The sequence below is a fragment of the Euprymna scolopes genome, chromosome 15 (genome assembly GCF_053919585.1).
Source record: "Euprymna scolopes isolate OS-2025 chromosome 15, ASM5391958v1, whole genome shotgun sequence".
In the NCBI taxonomy this organism is placed as follows: Eukaryota; Metazoa; Mollusca; class Cephalopoda; order Sepiida; family Sepiolidae; genus Euprymna; species Euprymna scolopes.
This window is the reverse complement of record NC_136496.1, coordinates 64,684,723-64,704,272: the sequence shown is the minus strand read 5'-3', so window position 1 is coordinate 64,704,272 and position 19,550 is coordinate 64,684,723. Positions and strand designations below refer to the sequence as shown.

General features: G+C 34.5%; 1 protein-coding gene across 2 annotated transcripts in view; it reads right to left on the bottom strand.

Annotated features, from left to right (window-relative positions):
* Positions 1–331: 331 nt before the first annotated feature.
* LOC145293844 (proteasome inhibitor PI31 subunit-like) overlaps positions 332–19,550 on the bottom strand; it is a 41,965-nt gene continuing 22,746 nt past the window's right edge. Inside the window, exons 5-7 of one of the 2 annotated variants that reach the window (XM_080140523.1) lie at positions 19,054–19,179; positions 5,456–5,515; positions 332–539 (exon numbers count right to left, since the gene is read on the bottom strand). In XM_080140523.1, coding sequence (XP_079996649.1) covers positions 473–539; positions 5,456–5,515; positions 19,054–19,179 — 253 coding nt within the window. In that variant the 3' untranslated portion in view covers positions 332–472. Of the gene's footprint in view, positions 540–3,100; positions 3,327–5,455; positions 5,516–19,053; positions 19,180–19,550 lie in introns of those variants that run through there. The other variant, XM_080140524.1, reaches the window with a different exon arrangement.

Below are 19,550 nucleotides of genomic sequence, written 5' to 3'. Positions count from 1 at the left end.
TTTTCATTGCAGTGCTGACTAGATTGACAAATGGCTTTAGCTCGGCACAACGAAGGAGATGATTACAGCTGCACTTTCATATTAGTACTTGTATTTATTTATCAATAACAAAGAATTTAAAAATAAACCATTATTTTTCTGCTAAAACGTACTTAATTATTAGTAAGCGACCATCATAGTGATTTATATCCATTGTGTTATTCTTTCTTTGCTTTGACTTGCATAATCACAATTGAATGATATTGTATTATATTGATTGTAATAAAGTTTCATACCATTAATATTGGTAAATTAAATAAGACAGTTTGAAAGGAAAGAAAAAAACGATAGCTTTTGAGAATTCTTATATAAAAAATTCTTTTAATATTTTAATGAAATTAAAAGATAATACAACCTTTCGAAAAAAAAACCCCAAAAAGAAAACAAAAGTCTGTACAGAAATTGGTGCCATCTTGAACGGTTTGCATTAGTTTTACATGAACATATCATCATAGTCATTGGAATTTGGTAATGGCAAATGATCAGGATCGGGACGTGGCCTGAAAAAGAGTCTGGAATCAATCACAAGAATAAACACTTTCTTACTGAAAACTAGAAATCGTTTTTATTAAACTTATAAAATATGATGCATTGTATTTTAATACAAGTGGAAAGGAAAAAGTAAAAAGGTTTATTATATAGCGATTTCAAAAGTTAAAAAACTTGAGTGCCATCAGCTAGAATCAAAACCTAAACATTTATCGTTCTAGATGTGTTCCTACCATTTGAGCTATCAACAAATAGATAAGAAAGATTCAAAATTAAACCACTTCAAGTTATGAATGAATTTGCATATGCACAAAAGTATAGAAACATGGAGAGTTGAAATGAACATTTTGCATTTCAACTTGCCAACTTCTGTACGCATTATTCATCCATGCAAACAAAGATTTTACTTGTTATAAACTATCCTTGGTGTATACTTACTATTTCATGTTTCAGTGTTATGTGATGAGTAGTTTAAGAGTTTATCAGTTAAATATTTTCACAGATACACATGCAAACATCTATTGTTGTATTTATATAGATTTGAACATTGGCAGATATAAGGTTCAGCTGATAAAGAGTTTGCAAATTATTTTATATATGTGCGTGTCTGTTGGTGTGTGTGTTCACCTAAAAGTCAAATACAACACAAGGCACACCTACAAAGCTGGTATATTCCTTTTCAACATTATTCTCTGACATGTTTTGTAATTATTTTTTCTTCTGGAGATGAACAGGAACAAAATTAATCAAGGTGGTGGTGGTGCGAGGCAACACTACATCAATATTTTTTTTCCTCCCATAGGCTTTTAGTGTGAAATGATAAATAATTTTTTCCCCTAACATTTGAAAATGTAATATATTTTGAAACATATACATGCAAGAAGAGAGAAAGATATTACAAACACATTCACTGCAATTCTGAATTTTTGAGATGTGAAAAAATATGCATGGGTATCAATCCTGTTTTGTAAAACATTTTTTCACTAATATTAACAATTAGTATAGATATCCTGAAAAATTGAGTCAGGAAAGCCTTTAAAAAAAATCTTAGTGACCCCTGAAGATTGAACCTTCTTTATGATCTACGGATCCATCCTCAAACCTACGATTCGAATTTCTTGTAATGCAGAGCCAACCCTCTTTTCCTTAGTAGAGAAAAAGAAGCATGTTTTCAGCACTCGAAGAAAGTCGCAGGTTGCAGCGACTGAAACGTTGTGCTAATAACACCCAAGATAGGAATAATAGTCTGATTAATCAACATAACACAAGCATTCACTATTTTGTTGTCCCTGTGCTCCAGGCAATGCAGAGTAGTCATACTAGTTTATTTTAAAAAGAAAACAAATTGAAACCATTGCACATACCCAATGCGATACTTATAGAGGCCTGGCAGTCATGCAACAAGGGTCAACAACTGGGAGTAGGTGTTTGAGAACTTAAATTACAATCACTAAGAACATTTGTAGTGAATGATTTGTTAGTAATTAACAATTATACTTGTCAGATGCTTCTTAATAATAAGTATAAAAGAATTATTCATGTTATGTCAGTGAGATTTAACATCTTATTCTTTCCTTGTAAGACATTCGCAGCAAGAACTTATCTTCTACCACAACTGCAAAGAATTTTTCTTCCAGTAATGCACCTAACAACAAACAATTTCCATGAATAGAGTTTCTTTCCAAGAACTTCCCATATGTAGAACTCGCTGCCACAAGGTTGCTTCCCTGACAGTTACAACATGATAGTCTTCAAATCGATTGTAAACAAATGTTATAAATTTTTCTCATAAGTGGTGAAATTTTGTTCATTTCATTCATCAGTTCCAATCCTCTGATAATATTCTTCTTCATTTCAACTGACAATTCATCTCTCATCTTTGAGTGGCTTTTAGCCTTGTTAAATGGTGATTCATTAGTTAAAAAAAAAATGCAATGCCAAAAAGAACAAAGTCTTTTCCAGTATAAGTAAAAACAAGTAAAGTTGTCGACTATATTCGAGGGTGACCTGAAGGCTCCATTTTCACTAGTTACTACACACACGTACGGGGGACAGTACCAATCCTTTCCTAGGATTATTCCACTAACCTTTAATCTTATTATGTGGAGTGCTTAGAAAAAGGGAATCAAGTACCATTTTCATATTTTTGGTATGATTTAATCAAAGATTGAGCTCCTGGTCCATTAGTGAACAGCCTAACCATTATACCAAATATCATCATTATGCATAAAAATCATTTCATTCATCAATTAAGAACATTTTTAGATGATATTGAAATAATACGTCGATCTGTGGAAGACATTACTAGGTGACTGCTTTCCTGTAAGCTACAACATGGCTGTCTTCAATGTCAAACAGGTCATAAGTATTCTCATTAGGTCAAATTTTATTCATTCACCATTTCCAATCCTCTCGTAATATTCTTCATCATTCAAATGACATAAAAGCATAGAAAAATATAATATTGCATAATAACAATCAGAAAACAAGTTCTACATTGCCCCCCCCCCAAAAAAAAAACATTAATAAAGTCTGGAAATTGTAGAATAAAAAATGAACTTCTGAGAAACAATGAACGTAATTATTTTTTCAAATTTTATTCTGTTGTTTTGTCATATGTACAGATGTTTTCCTTTACTTCACACAAAATGAAGACAATATTTGATTATGTTATGACAATCATAGTGGACTTTAGCTGCATGATTGCAATGCATATTACAAATATCACCATGACTACATCCCATAATGCTCGGTTTATAGCCCTGACTGCCTCTTACTGACTGGAAATCTAAAAAAATCTGAAAATGAGAAAGAAATAGAATTTCATTTATTGATTAAAAATCGTATGAAATCTATACAAGGTGTTCTAGAATAATTTGACACTTTTTAGAAAAGAAAAGAAGTCATATCTTGACTAATAATTGCTGTATTACTAAAATTCAAAAGTGCATCATTTAAAGGCTCTTTTGCTGAATACAACTCACTTAAAAACTGTCCTGCACCTTCAGACAAGATCTGAATCTAGAGCATGCAACTATGACAACATTCAAGAAATACCTAAGAACCTTTTTATACTGGCAATCAGTTCATCCTTGATATTGTAGGTGATACAGTTAATATTTTTCTTAGTTGTTCCTCATACATAATAGTTTATGGGGTTACAATCAGGCATGTTGAGGAGGAGGGTTGCAGATGTTTGGATTGATGAATTTATTGAAGTTCTCATACAACCATTTCTGAGTTTTCACAGATATGAGACAGGAAACAGAGTTCTGCTGCCACACGTGTGGTTTTCCTGCAGCCACCCTATTTGCTGAGCACTTAACAGTTGACAGCAATTCAATATAGCCATCTGAATTCAGTTTTAAGATGTGCAGTGACATGATATGGCTTTCATCGGAAATACACTCGAAGACTATCAGATCTTGGAGGGAACTTAGTTTATATGATGTACGGGACTTTGTGTAGACTGGAGTTCTGTGCTTGTACAACTGATCCTGACCCCCCCCCCAAAAAAAAAACAGCATCCCCGGTTTGACTGGACGTTACACCTTGTTGAGTTTGTTGGCTTTCATAAGGCGGTTCTCTTGGGCCTAGGCAGTGAATAGTTGCCTCTTACAATTATTGTCTAAGAAATAGTGATCCTTGTTCAGCATCTTCATAGTCATCACTGATACTCATCTTTCTTGCCTAGGACTTCATTGGCTTGCCTGGATCTTATACCTTTTTATTTTTGCAGCTCCGACAAATTTTGTTGTATGAATATAGTCAGAATTCCTGCTAAGATCCTTCCTGCTAGCAACTTCTATATCTCCATTGTAATTCTTCAGCTAATACCTCACATCTGTCAAGATATTCAAAAGGGCACTGAGCTGCAGCTAAGATTTCTGATTCAGGCATGAATAATGATGCAGATATATGAAAAAGCAAACAAAAAAGTCACTATGAATATATTTTAACCTAACCTAAAATTCGAATCCTGTGAAACTTCACTTTTGTGAAAAATCCAGATGATGCAAAATTTAGAAACTTGTATTCTTTATAAAATATAACTGGTTAGCTGTTAATATTTTTCTTATTCTCAGTTATTATTGCATAGGGTAGAGATTGAACCTTCATTCTTCAACAACTGTCACTCAGAAATTATTGTATCTTTAATCGTTTTATCACAGACCTGTGCAGGAAAAATGTACCCTCACGAATTAAATAAAGAGGTCTGAGCTCCAAAAGATACACCTGAAGAAGGTTGGAGGCACTGGCCAAAACATTATGAAAATAAGAACAAAGATGAAAATAGAAGTCTGAATAATCCATTTTCTTTTTTAAAATAAACTAGCATGGCTTTTTAAAATAAACTAGCATGGCTACTCTGCATTGCCTTGGGCACATGGACAACAAAATAGTGAATGTGTGTGTGATTTCTCTCTCTCTCCTCACATGTATATATGCTTAAAAATAAATCGACATCTCATAAAATTCTGATACACACACAAATACGTTTTTCATAATGTAAGAATGGATCGACTTGATAACGCACATTGATGTGACTTTGCCGTTAAGATAATGCAACATGATTTTCATATTAGAAAATGTGCTTTCTTTCTTGTCTGGCTTTTATCTGTCACAGAGTTAATGCTCCCTCTCCCCATCGCTAATACATGATGCTGCTGCTTCCTGCTTATTATCAGTTGCACTTGATATCGCCATGTCAGGGTCCTTTTGCATTGTTGAGTTTAAAGCAGTCCTTGCTACACACATTAATTATTATTATACTCTCATTGAGTAAAATGTGTTTGGAATTTAGAACCATGAAGACACCAATACATAAATTTTGAAAAGCATAACATAGAATGAAAATGTGTGTGGAGGGGGTGGGGGAGAGAGAGAGAGAGAGAAAAAAAAAAAAACAAGCAAATATAAAACCTACCTGCCTCGGAGTCCTCCAGGTCCTATCGGATCAAACCTGGCTCCTGGTGGAATAGCGCCCCTGTAAAAAAAAAAAAAAAAGTATTTAATAAATTTTAAAAAGTCAGCTAGATAAAATTTAGTAGCTTTTTTTTTTATTTTTTAAAAACTTGTTTTCTTGTTAGGTGCAGATTCTTTTAAACTAATTCAGTACACAGTTAACATATAATCAATCATGTTAACATCAGAATTCTCTTATTTATTATGTGCTTCTTTTGTTTCAGCTCATTTGAATTGTTAGTCTAGCGGTCTTCATAAATTAGCGGTTTTCATATTATAATACAGTTTCCTATTCTGGTAGTTTCTTTCCTGCTGACTGTTTTCTTCCTACCTATAGCTTTGGTCTTTTCAAAACCAAAGTCTATAGGCATCTCTTTTTTGGGAGATAATCTTTCATTTTATTTTTTAGCTGCTTACATCAAGTGGCTTCATACCTTGACTGACCCCCCCCTCCACCACCACCACCATAGACAAGACATAACATAAGATTAAAATGGCTTAACAATTTAAGAAAGAGTTCTAGCCTCTTAAAACACTTGTCATGCCATGGACCAGCCCATTTTATAGAACCACTGATTTAAAAAAACTACACAAGATACTCATCAGTCTGTACTTGAATGCAGAAAATTTATTACTAATATTTTACATACCAAAGAAAAGAAAGTCCAATGAAATTTTCAAAGAAGATGGAAATCATTTCTTCTTTAAGCAATGATTGAATAGTTTTGTAGGGATAGGAGCAAGTTCCAGCAGTAGATTCTTGATGACAATAACTAAAATATTGTTGGTACCAGTTGTCTCGATGACATTAAGATAAGTTTAGCAACAGAACAGATATATGGATATCACTTAGAATATTTTTAGTCATAGGGTAAAAAATCCAGAAATAGGGGACATTGCCCGGTCGGAAAATATGCTTAAATATGATATTTTGATGAATGCAGATTTCGTATTTATTATTATATTATATTGGACCCAATATATAGTAATGATTTAAAGTTAAAACAAAACAGAAAAAGACTTGCGTGCCATCACCGAGAATCGAAATAAAAACGTTTAGCTTGCAATTTACTTTTTCCTTTGACATCAATGCCTGAGCTTTAATGACATGTTTGCTGCAAGACTAAAAATGAAAACATGAACCAAGGTATTACGTTATACATGCATATTTGTAATGCCGTCATTCAACCTTCACCTGGCAAATTCCATTTTTTAAAAATTTTCATACTTTTGCAACAATTTTCTCTGGCTAAAACCCAAATATAAAGTTTTGCATGGGTCCAAATACCCTATGTATTAAGTTTCATGTCTGTAGACCAAAAACTCTAGGTGTTTGGTAGGCAAAAATATATATACGCCTATATAAATATATATAGAAAGAGGTTTGTATTTACTATAAGCTTTTTACGGTAAATATTACGTAAGTATAAATCATGTAGAATATCTGCATGAATATAATTCCACATAATAGTTAACTAAAGATGATCATCCCATAAGAAAACCGAAAAACCTAATAGGGAATTAATTGAAATGAATGTTTAAAAGAATATGCAAATTAGCAAGATCTTTTGCAGATGAATAAAATTCCACGACCCATATATAAGAAAGTTGTATTTTCTTTTTAAAAAAATTCAGAGGAATTTCAGAGATCAAAAATCTAAAGCTATCCACATAAGCCCTTGAATATTGATACTTGCTGTAACAGAAAAGAGTATCAGAGGATACCCTGTACTTAGATCTGACCTTAATGGAGACAACTGAGTGGAAGATAATAAAAGAGATAGAACAGTAGATGTACACTGTTTAGGCCATGTTGTTAGAAAAAGACCAAGGAGGTTTGCAAAATGTTTGGCCAGCATCAGATATGTGGGCGAGGTTGTCAACAATCTCCGTCCACTCATAAGAGAAAAATTATCACAAAACCTTCATCATCAGTTGTGTTAGAGTAGACTAGCCATTCTACGCTGTAAACATTAAGATTACCACAGATATGAATGTTAGCAGAAGGGTAAACAGACCGGATTTTGTGATTTTTTTGCTCAATGACAACTATTAGTTTATTGTAAGAGACGATAAAGGGCAAAGATGAGATGCTGTGAACAAAAGCAACACAGAATCACACAAAGAGCAACTAAGTCTTCATTTGAGATGTCCGTACCACATAGAAAACTGTCCATGACATAAGCACAAATTTCATGGCTATGACGATCTTGTAGGTTGTATTTAGCAGCCATGTTAGAATAACTCGGAATCTTGTTGAAATTATCAACATTGATGAACCAACGCAAGTTCACAGAAATGAGTTCAGTCTTTGTAGGTTATATTTTTCATTCTTTGATATAAAAGAGAAGAATATTTACCTCTATCAAGGAGGTTATGTTTTTGGTTGAGTTGGTAACTGTTTGTTTGTGTGCAGCCAAGCATTCACATCGCTTGACTAACTGTCATAAAACTTGGTCAAAATATCAATCATGGTCTTAGAACTTATTTGATTTAAGAATATCAAATTTATGAAAAAGGTAAAAATCATACTTTGGACAATAACTTTCGTTCTAGTCATAAAAGAGATTCACTACTTGGTCCATATTGTAACCAAAGAAGTCCCACATCTAATTTAATTTTGATGATGACATTGAGACGTTTGATATTGGTTGAACTTTTGATGGAACTTCTGATTTTTTTTTTAATTACTCTCCACCGTTCCTTTCGGTCTATAATTTTTTACTTCGTTCCATATTGGTAGATGGTATTCAGGAGTGATTCAACTCTCCAGAAACAGCTTGTGAGAGTGAAACCCCCTACAGAAAAAAATCATGACTAAGAACTGTGTATATGAAATCCCATGTAAATGTGGAAAACTATACAGAGGTGAAACGTGTCGTCCGTTGAAAGTATGGTTAGAAGAACATCGAAAAGCCGTAGTACGTGGAGAGACTGAAAAGTCAGGTATAGCTGACCATATCTGGAAAGAAAAGGGAAACCATCTACCACTATGGGGCGAAGTAAAGATTATAGAAAGAGAGGAACGGTGGAGAGTAAGACGACAAAGAAGCAGAACATATGCTGGGGAATAACCAATTGCTAAGTAGACCTAGTATAGAATTCAATACGATATGGGAACCAGTAATTATAAACAATAGATAGTGCATACAAGTAATGAGTAAAAACATTAATATATACAAGTAATAAGTATAGAGATAGATATGCATTAATATATAGTAGTAATTAGTAATAAATGGTGATATTTACAATTAGAAATAAAAAGTAGGTTTAAGGCTACTAAAATTTGTACTAGAATTGTCCGCAAGGACCCGTGGCACAGTGGTTAGAGTACTTGGAAAAATCAATTGTAAAGTGATATTCTCCTGAAGGTTGAAGGTTCAATCTTCAGTATAGGCGATTGAAATATACATTTGCGAATTACTTGGGACCTCTATCCAGTCATGGCTGACGGAACAAGAGCACGCTATTCCCGTGAAGTAAAAGGGTTCTGCTCCAAATTCTGTCCAAATTCCCGAGTTCGACAAGATACCTGAAGAAGGTCGGAGGTTATATCGACCGAAATGTTGTGAAAATCACACTAAAGATGAGAACAGTAGTCCGATGAATAATAATACAAAATCGTTAGACATTTTGTACATTTATCTTGGTTTATTTTTAATCAGTTCATATGCGTGTCACATTGGTACAGTGGTAACATCACCAACTTTGAATGCTAGTTTTGCTTTCGGTTTCAATTCTAGCTGATGGCACTCAAATACTTTTCTTTTTACTTTTGAAATCATTAATTTTGAAATAATATATACAAAATCTGGACAAATTAAAATATCATATTTAAGTGTAGTTTACAATCGGGTAAAGTCTCCCCCCCCCCCTTAGTATTTATATAGCAATCCCAATCCAATAAAAAGCTCAATACAACCACATTTGCATTTTATGACTATCAAAGTGCTGTTTCATCTAATGCCATAACCAGCGCATTTTTAGTTCAGCTATACTAGTAATTTGCTAATATCTTTCTTTACTATGAAGAGAAGCATAGCATTCTTTGAAACTGTAGAATAAGGATTTCTTGATAAAATTTGTTTTTGGAGTATTCTGTCAAACAATAAATTTCCTTGTAAATTTTAAATTTCCAGTTTGATTTTTTTCCTTTATATATATATATATATATATATATATATATATATATATATATATATATATATATATACACACACTTTCAGACACAAAGATCAGGCCACCACTAGCCGGCAGATGCTGAACAGACGCATTGTGGATTTGGAAATAAAAATGTAATGTAACCTATTTCATAGATATTTATTCATGCTGAGGTAATATATAATACTGACTGGGTGACTTGCGCATGTGCTTTTTTTTTTTTTTTTTTTTTTTTTTGTGTGAAACAAGGTGACATACTTGCTCCGACATTATTTTCCATATATTTTGCTGCAATGCTGGTGCATGCTTTTAACAATTGTGATATTAAGGTGAAGTTTCGGTTTCACACATCAGGTAAACTTTTTAACCTTAGACGTCTCAACGCAAGGTCGAAAACTTTCGAGAAACTTGTTCTTGAACTCTTATATGCAGATGATGCACAGCTTGTTTCACATCCAGAAGCAGATGTACAATTGATTATAGACAAGTTATCAGAGGCTTGTAAAGCTTTTGGACTTACCATCAGCCTCAAGTAAATATATGTTATGTATATATATATATATATATATATATATATATATATATAAATGAAATAAAAATGCCATATGTTGAACAAAACATCTTGGTTGATGGTAAGAAGTTAAATGTTACGGACAATTTTGTATATCTGGGTAGTATGTTGAGTAAGGACTACGTTTGATGCTGAGAAATCATAGAATAGCCAAAGCCAGTTCTGCTTTTGGCAAACTGGAGAAGCGTGTGTCATCAGATAAGGGAATCACATCAAAAACAAAACTAAGTGTTTACGAAGCATGCGTTATCACTACACTGCTGTATGTGTCAGACACTTGGACAACATATAAAAGGCATCTCAAGTTATTGGAAAGGTTTCACCAAAGTTGTATTCGGAGAATACTTAATATTAACTGGAGGACTCTAACACCTGACACTGTAGTTCTTGAACGATCAAATAGTACTAGTATTGAAATGAAAATAATTCAAAATCAGATGTGCTGGACACTTGGTTAGGATGGAGGACAAAAGATTTGCTAAACAAATGTTTCATGGCGAGATAGATAAGGGTAAAAGACCACAACATAAATCGAGAAAAACGTTTAAGGATTTTCTGAAAAACAACTTGAAGATACTTGAGATGGATATAACTGCGAACCTCAAGCGAATGATCGATCACGGTAGAGAAAAACCAAAGAAAGTTGTAAGATTTTTGAAGAGCAGCGTGTAGACCTTGGTGTCTTAAAACATGTTTTAAGAAACCAGGACATTAGTCAGAGAAATTACAACAGGAACTGAAGTGCACAGTATGTGGCAGATACCGTTTGTCAAAATCTGGTTTTGTAAATCATCGGAAATCACACAATCAAAGAAATGAACGAGTCTTATGAGGAGGTTTTTACAGCATATCCAGCAATATTAAGTTGTCATATTTGTGGTCTACTCTGCAAATCTAAAAATGGCCTGACACAACATTCGATTGATTGATTGATTGGTTTTACGGCATATCAACCTATGTGGTCATTTAATGCCGGAGTCCTTTTTTTTTTTTTTTTTTAACTTTTTTAATTGGGAGGGGGGGAATGACTTTTTCAGCCTTTCCTCCCTTTTTTTATAAAATTGAACTAAGAAATTAAATGTTGTATTTTTACATGGATGTGTATATTTGGGTGACTTTAAATTTCCTTAAATTTTCTTATATAAATTTACTTTCCTTAGGTATGCTAGAATATTTGTGGAGTTGACCTTTTCAAAAAGGTCTTCCATATTGCTTTCTGTATAATATAATTTTCTAGTTGGGGCAAGGCATCACACCCAACTAGGATATGTTTTACTGTGAGTGTCTCCTGGCATGGGATGCACTCTGGCGCCGATTCTCCATTTAGTATATAAGAATGAGTAAAGTTGGTGTGCCCTATGCGCTGCCGAGTCAGTATCACATCTTCTCGGCGTGATCTCTTGATGTCCGGACATCGTTCCTTAAGTTCAGGTTTGATTGAGTATAATTTGTTGCCCTCTTGCTGACTCCACCGCAGTTGCCATTTTTTCTGTATGTATGCTTTTATCTGGGGTCTAAGATCAGTATGTGGAATCTTAAAATTGTCAGTTGGAAGGTGAGAAGATCTTTTTGCAGCTATATCTGCCCTGTCATTGCCTTTGATCCCCACATGGCTGGGGATCCAGACAAGAATAATGTTTTTAGTAGTTGAAAGGATATTGATTTTTTCTATTAATTTTGTTGTTAGTGGATTTTCTTGTTTTTGATTTTGTATAGATAATAGGACTGATAGAGAATCTGTGAGAATGATGAAGTTTTTGGTGGTTTCCTCTGAAATTATGTTGAGTGCTAGATCGATAGCTATAGTCTCTGCAGTGAATATAGATGCTTCATTTTGAAGATTTCTCTTCATTGTGGTTTTATGGTACGTTGCTGCACATCCAGTGTGATTGTTGCTTTTAGACCCGTCTGTGTAGATAAAGGTGTAGTCTGAATATTGTAATTTTAAATGTTGAAGTTCGTCGTGGTATTCAATAGGGTTTGTGGTAGATTTGGACTTTTTGTTTAGGTTGAGTTTTATTTCAACTTGTTTCATGGTCCATGGGGGTGTTTTAGGCAGTATGAAGTTGTGAATGCTGGAGATTGGAATTTTCGATTCTTCAATGCTTTCCTTCATTCGGAGCCCGAACGTTTTGATAGTTTTTCTTCTCATGTTAAAGAGTTCTTCATATTTAGGATAGAAGGTACATTGGTATGCAGGGTTGTTTGGGCAAGACTTCAGTTTCAGTAAATATTGAAGGGCTAACTTTTCTCGCCTTAGATCTAGTGGGGGTTCGTGTGCTTCCGTGTATAGACTGTTCACGGGGGAAGTTCTGTATGCTCCTAGGGCCAATCTTAGGCCAGTATGGTGAATAGGGTCTAGGCTTTTTATATATGATGTTCGGGTTGATCCATATATGAAACAACCGTAGTCTAGCTTTGAGCGGACTAGTGCTCTGTAAAGTTTAAGGAGTGTTTCCCTGTCTGCACCCCAATCGGTATGTGCTACCACTCTCAAAAGATTTACAGCTTTGTTACATTTTTTTTTCAGATAGTTTATGTGTGGGATGAATGTTAACTTTTTGTCAAATAAAATCCCTAAGAATTTGTACTGGTCAGTAACGGGTATGGGCATTCCTTCCATGGTTAGGACAGGATCATTATGCATGTTCTTTAGTTTGCAGAAATGCATGCATTTCGTTTTTCTTTTGGAGAATCTAAATCCATTCTCTTCCGTCCATCTCATTACTTTGTTTAAACACAATTGAAGCTTCCTTTCTATTATAGATATATATCTAGATCTACAGCATATTAGGAAGTCATCCACATATAGGGAGCAATCTACCCCAGGGTTAAGGTTTTTTACAATGTTGTTAATTCGGATACTGAACAGGGTCACTGACAGTATACTCCCTTGAGGTACTCCATTCTCTTGTTCTTTCAAGTCCGAGAGAGCTGTGCCAACCTTTATTCTGAACCGTCTATTTTTTAAAAAATTTTCAATAAAAATTGGCATTCTGCCTTTTAGTCCAAGCGCCTTCAGATCCCTTGTAACACCGTACTTCCACACAGTATTGTAGGCTTTTTCCATGTCAAAAAACACTGCTGTTAAATGTTCCTTCCTTACAAAGGCTTCTCTGATGAAGGTTTCAAGTCTGACTATGTGGTCTATTGAACTTCGGTTTTTCCTGAATCCTGTTTGAAATTCTGTAATAAGATTCTCTGTTTCCAGGAACCAGATTAGTCTTTTGTTTATAATCCTTTCCATGGTCTTACAAATGCAGCTTGTTAGAGCTATTGGCCTGAAATTCAATGGATCTGAGACGTTACTTGATTGGGATTGGATGTTTGAGTTTTCAGATTTGGGGATTGGTATTATTGTGGCCTCTTTCCAGGTCTCGGGTACGTTTCCACTGGACCATATAATATTGAAAATTTCAAGTAGGTATTTCATTGAGGTTTCTGGAAGTTTTTTGAGGATTTCATATGGAATTTCATCGGGCCCTGTAGCTGTGTCATGGGATTTGGTTAGCGATTCTTTTAATTCAGGCAAGGTAAGAGGTTGGTTGTATTTTTCAGTATTTTATGATTTAAATAGAATTTTCTTTTTCTCTTCCTTTTCTCTAATCTTTTTGAATTTCTCTGTTTGTCTGTCACATGATGAAATTTTTGATAAATTATCTGCCAGGTTATTGGAAATGCCTTTTTGATCGGTGTATATTTTGTTGCCTTTAGAGATGTGGGATATTGGTGTACTACTACACTTTCCTTCTATTTTCCTCATGTTCCAAACTGTTTTCGCCTTGGTATTCACATTAATTTTGGATATATAATTTCTCCAAGTTGTTCTTTTGGATTCCTTTATGATTTGTCTGGCTTTTGCTCTGTTGTTTTTGAAGAAATCCAGATTTTCGCTTGTTGGATACTTTTCGAATTTTCTCAAGGCAGCTCGTCGAGCTCTGATGGCTTTTCTGCATTCTTTTGTGAACCAAGGTTTGTTGTGATTGTTGGTTTTGGTTGTTTTCGGTATGGTATTATTTGCTATGTTTGTCAGTGTTTTAATGAAGTAGTTCAAATGGTCATCTTCATCATTCTTTTCGATAATTAATTGGTTTTTGCACTGTTCCTGGAAGTCTTCCCAATCCGCTTTATGTAGGTTCCATTTGGGTGTTTTTTGTTCAGTGCTAGTACTTAAACTTTCCAGGATGATTGGGAAATGATCACTCCCACAGGTGTCATTGTGTACTTTCCAGTCATAGTCCATATATATGGAAGGATCACATAAGGTAAGGTCAATGGCGGTGAAAGTACCTGTTGCTGGGTACATATAGGTGTAGTTTTGATTATTAAGGAGGCATAGATTATTTTTATTTATTATGTTTTCTATTTCTTTTCCTTTTTTATTTGTTTCTTTACTTCCCCATATTACATTGTGACTGTTGAGATCTCCTAGTAGAAAAAAGGGTTTAGGGAGTTGTTTTATTAATTGAGTTATCTCAGTTTCGTTGATTGTATCTTTTGGAGGGATGTATATTGAGCAAAGTGTTATAGTTCTATGTAGAGTCACTGAAACTGCAATTGCTTGCAAGTTTGTGTTTATATTTATTTGTCTTTGAGGGACTTCATTCTTCACAAGTATTGATGTGCCTCCAGAAGCTCTGTCCGTATCTTTATTTATGTAGTTGTAAGATGTGTAGTGTTTTATGTTGATGGTATTATTTTCTTTCAGAAAGGTCTCCTGTAGACAGACAAGTGCTGGGCTCATATTTGTTATTAATAATGTGAGTTCATTTTGGTTTGCTTTTATCCCTCTGATATTCCATTGTAATATTTTGTTCATCATTTGGAATTGTGTTCAACTTCCATCGTCTCCAATCCCTCAAATCTATTTTCTGTCGGAGTCCCTGTTCGAGATATAGATCGGGATCTTTCTTTTCCTGTTTTTGTTTGTTTTTTTTTTGTCTGGGGGGATTTTTGATTCTTTTCTGGCTTGTGATGTGTTTGATGGTTGTTCGGTTGTTTTTGTAGAAATGGTTTGTGGTTTTGTTTCTTTTTGTGGTTCAGTAGTGTCTTTACTTAATGTTATCCTTGGATTGGTTGCAGACATTACCCTATTCATTTTCCTCATTTCTTCTAATAGTTCTTTCATTTCCTTTATTAGTTTGCTTAGGACATCAATTTTCTTGTCAGTTGTATCCGTTACATGTATATGACCATTTTGATTGTTGATTGGATTAGTTTTTTTTGTTGCATCTGCATATGTTTTAGTTTCGATGATTTTCCTGGCCTCTGGGTAGGATATATTCTTTATATGTTTTAGTTTGGTCACTTCTTTTTCTCTTTTCCATATTTCGCAATATCTAGAGCCAGCGCCATGGTTTCCCAGGCAGTTGGCACACTTGAAATCTTTTCTGCAGTCAATGTGTGGGCCACTTTCTCCACATCTTCCACACACTGGTAATTGTGTGCACCGATCTTGATGGTGTCCAAACTTCTGGCACTTAAAGCATTGGAGGGGGTTTGGAATATAAATTTCTACATTTATTTTCATATATCCGACTTTCACTTCTTTGGGTATGGTGAGGGAATCGAAAGTTAGTATATATGTATTGGTATCGATTTTCTCACTGTTTTTTTTAATTTGAACTCTGCGAACATCTAACACATTCTGTTTCTGCAAGTTTGTCCTGATTTCCTCCAAGGGACACAGTGCAAGTTCGTGGCTTTTCACTACTCCTTTGCAGGTATTTAGGGTTGGATGTCTGTAGCATTTGACTTTGATGTTTTCAAATAATTTTAGTTTCAATATTTCTTTAGTTTGTTCTTCGTTATGGGTTTCTATTAGTAGGCTGCCATTAAATTGTTTTTTAATAGACTTTGGTTTTAGAGTTTTAAGATTTTTTTCAATTTTAAAAGGTGATAGTTTGCTCAAAGGAGTTTCCTCCATTGATTCTATTACTACGAATGTTGAGTTCCTTGGTTTTATCGTCTCTTCGTCAGAGCTACTGATGTCAGAGACATCAGAGTGGGTTCTCTTTGGGTGGTTGGGTGGTTTTTGGGAGGAATAAGCCATATATTTTGTTTTCTTTTTTCGTCATCTTTGTTCCCCACCCACCTCGGAGCCCTATTTGGGAAGAGCTTGGGGGGAAACCCATTCGCCCAGCCTCTACAGGGATACAATGATGATATAACCGACTTTGGTGGTATCATAATGATTATCTGTTCTCTCTTGTTATTGCTATGGGATCTGTAGCAATCCTGAGGGGTTTACAGCCTCGTCATCGATATTCACACCTAATCGATTGACCCTCAGCCACCGCTTTCCATCATATATTAGGGAGTAGGGTTATTTGTGGGAGAGGGGGGATGTGTTGTATTAGTAGTGAGTTTTTGGAATGGGCAATATATGGTGGGGCTTGGCATGACTGGCCGATTGGTCGGATCGGGCCTCTCCGACCGCCTGTCTAATCGAAGTAAGGGCCAAAGTAATGTGTTGCGGTGCCTAAACTTCTATGTATCCTAGTTTAGGTTCGCTCAATCACCAGGATCACGTCCTAAGACTTTACTTGTAGCAACCCACGGCTAACTGGTTGCCCCATTGAGGGATTTTTACCCTCTGCAGGGGGGCATTCGGTTTGTTCTCATGCCCTACCGACAGGGCAAAACAATAAATAAATAAATAGATAATTTAATAGAATATATTTGTTTTCTTTTTCTTTCTTTTTTTGTTGTTTCTTTTCCTTTTTAAAATCTGTTTCTATTTAACCCATAGTTGGGACCCTAACAGGTACTACCACTCCGAGTCAGGGTGGACCTGGGAGCAATGGCAATTAAGAGGTGGCTCCACACTCCCCAAGCCCGTAAGCCGGACCTCACCATCGGATGTAGTTTAAGGTCATATCCAGGACCGGGAGTAAGGTAGGAAAAAATAAAATAAAAAGGGGGGGGGAAATAGGCTGTTGTTTTTGTTTTTGGTTTTGCAGAACATAATTAAGTTTTACAAAAAAGATCAGAAAACAAAAAAAACGTCAATGTAGGTGCATTTCGTCTCAAGAAGCCACAGGGCAGCCTGATCTGGTAGCACCAGACACAACATTCGAAGATTCACAAAATTATCATGTGATCACACTTACAAGGAAAGTTTTTATGTTACATATGTGTACTTTCATGGTGGACTAAAGCTGGTTTAAAAAGTCCCCTATGTGCACACAGGCGTGCAACGCTTCAATGAAGAGATGGCAAACTACTGTCAAGAAGTAGCAATCATCATATATATATTACTGAAAATTAATAAAAATAACTTAGTTGCCATCAGGTAGAATAGAAACCAAAACATTTCACACTCCAGTCGCATTCCCTACTGTTTGAACTATTGACAGAGAAGAAAAATTTTAAATTCAACCCCTTAAAGCTTTAAATGAATTTATGCATGCGCAAATGTAATAGAAATATGTTGGCAAGTTGAAATGAACATTTTGCATTTCAACTTGCTGACATATTCCTGCACGCGTTATTCATCCAAACAAAAATTTTACTCATTATAAACCATTCTTGGTGTATGATTACTATTTCTTGTTAATTACAGTGTTACATGATTAGTAGTTTAATAGTTTATCGGTTAAATATTTTCATGCAGACACACATCTGTTTACACACACACAAGTTCTAAGAGTCGATTAATATCATATGCTCAAAGCTAACCTTCCACACAGATTAAGAAAATGTTTTTATAATGCAAGTAAACTTTGTTGATAGGAATTGTAAATCACCTCCAAAACTTTTCAATTCAAAAGGTTACCAAGTAGAACTGAAGACTTGCTTGATAATATGATCACTCAAATTTGGTGTTATGCTTGATTATCTCTGATATTAAATAACTCACAATATTTGATTTTATTTAGGATGTGAATATCTGTTGCAAGCAAAAATGGAATTAAATAGGTTTCATGTCGAACAATACAAAATCTATTCTTCAAAATGAAAAATTAAAACGAATGTGGATTTTGACAACAGATTTCAGTGTCATAAATGATTAGTATGCGCATCATGTGCAACACGAAACAAATCAAATTTGTAGTCCAGCTCCTGCCAAACATGCTATACCATGTCCTATGTAATCGTCTCTGCTTGAGTTCCTCTAGACTTGTAGGAAGACATGGGCAAATAGAAAAGGAAGACATGAACAAATAAGATATAGGCAAATAGAAAATGCATATTGTACATACTTGTTTATGAACTTTTTAATCATATTCTAACACACAAAATTTCATTTCGTTTCCAGTGGATATCATTCATTCACTTAATAAAAAACAAAAATTTAATTAAAAGACAAAACAAATCTCAAACATTTGTGTGTTTGTATGCTTGCTAAAAATTTTTGTCATGCACATTGAACAGGCATCAATGTAGCGTCATCAGAAAAAGCGAACTCTCGGACAAAAACGAATTGAAAAATTAGAAAAAATATCATCCATTATTTCATGTAGAAATATCGTTTTCTTTGAAAAGGTAAAAAAAAAACAAAAAAAAAAAACCTTGCTTTCTGCGTGATTTGCAAATTGTGCATGCATGAATTGTCGATACATTCTTTTGTTTTAAATAGCTAAATTTGTGACATAGCGTCTATTCTTGTGGGTCCATCGATAAAGCATTCAGTTACTAACTTCAGTTATGCAAGTTCGCACCCAGCACTTGTCATTTTTTTTTTTTTTGCTTACAAAATTTTGCTTCCAGTTTTGCTTCTGGCTGATAGCAATAAAGTTCCATTTTCTTATTTTTTCAATGAATAATTTATAAGCGATATTGTGTTTTTGCATTATGAAAAAAGAGAAAAATCTATAATCACTAACCTTGGAAAATCTCCAGGTATTCGTGCACGGGGGTTTGTACGAAGAGGGTCAAAAATCATACCCCCACTTCCATCAGCAAAGGGGTCCAAATCTGTTCTTCCGAAATTAAATGGATCAAGTGGATCACTGAAAAAGAAAATAAAGTGTATTGCTTGGATTATTCAGACCATTATTTTCATTATTCTTACATTTTGGCAGATGTAACCTCAGACTTTCTTCAGTTGCGTCTTGTCGAACTCGAGATTCTTTATGTTGAACTTTAGAATCAATACAAAATTCTAAATTGAACCCTTTATTTAGTCCATCAGTGTAGATTACTTATATTCCATCAGACATGATCAGGTAAAAGTCTTAAATAATTTTTTTATATTTTTAGTATTGCTTGTACTGAAGATTGAAGCTTCAACCTCCAGAAGACCGTCACATAATACAGGCAATGCTAAAAATATAATTAAGAATTACTTTAGAATTCTACTCGGCAATGGTTGGCAGATTGA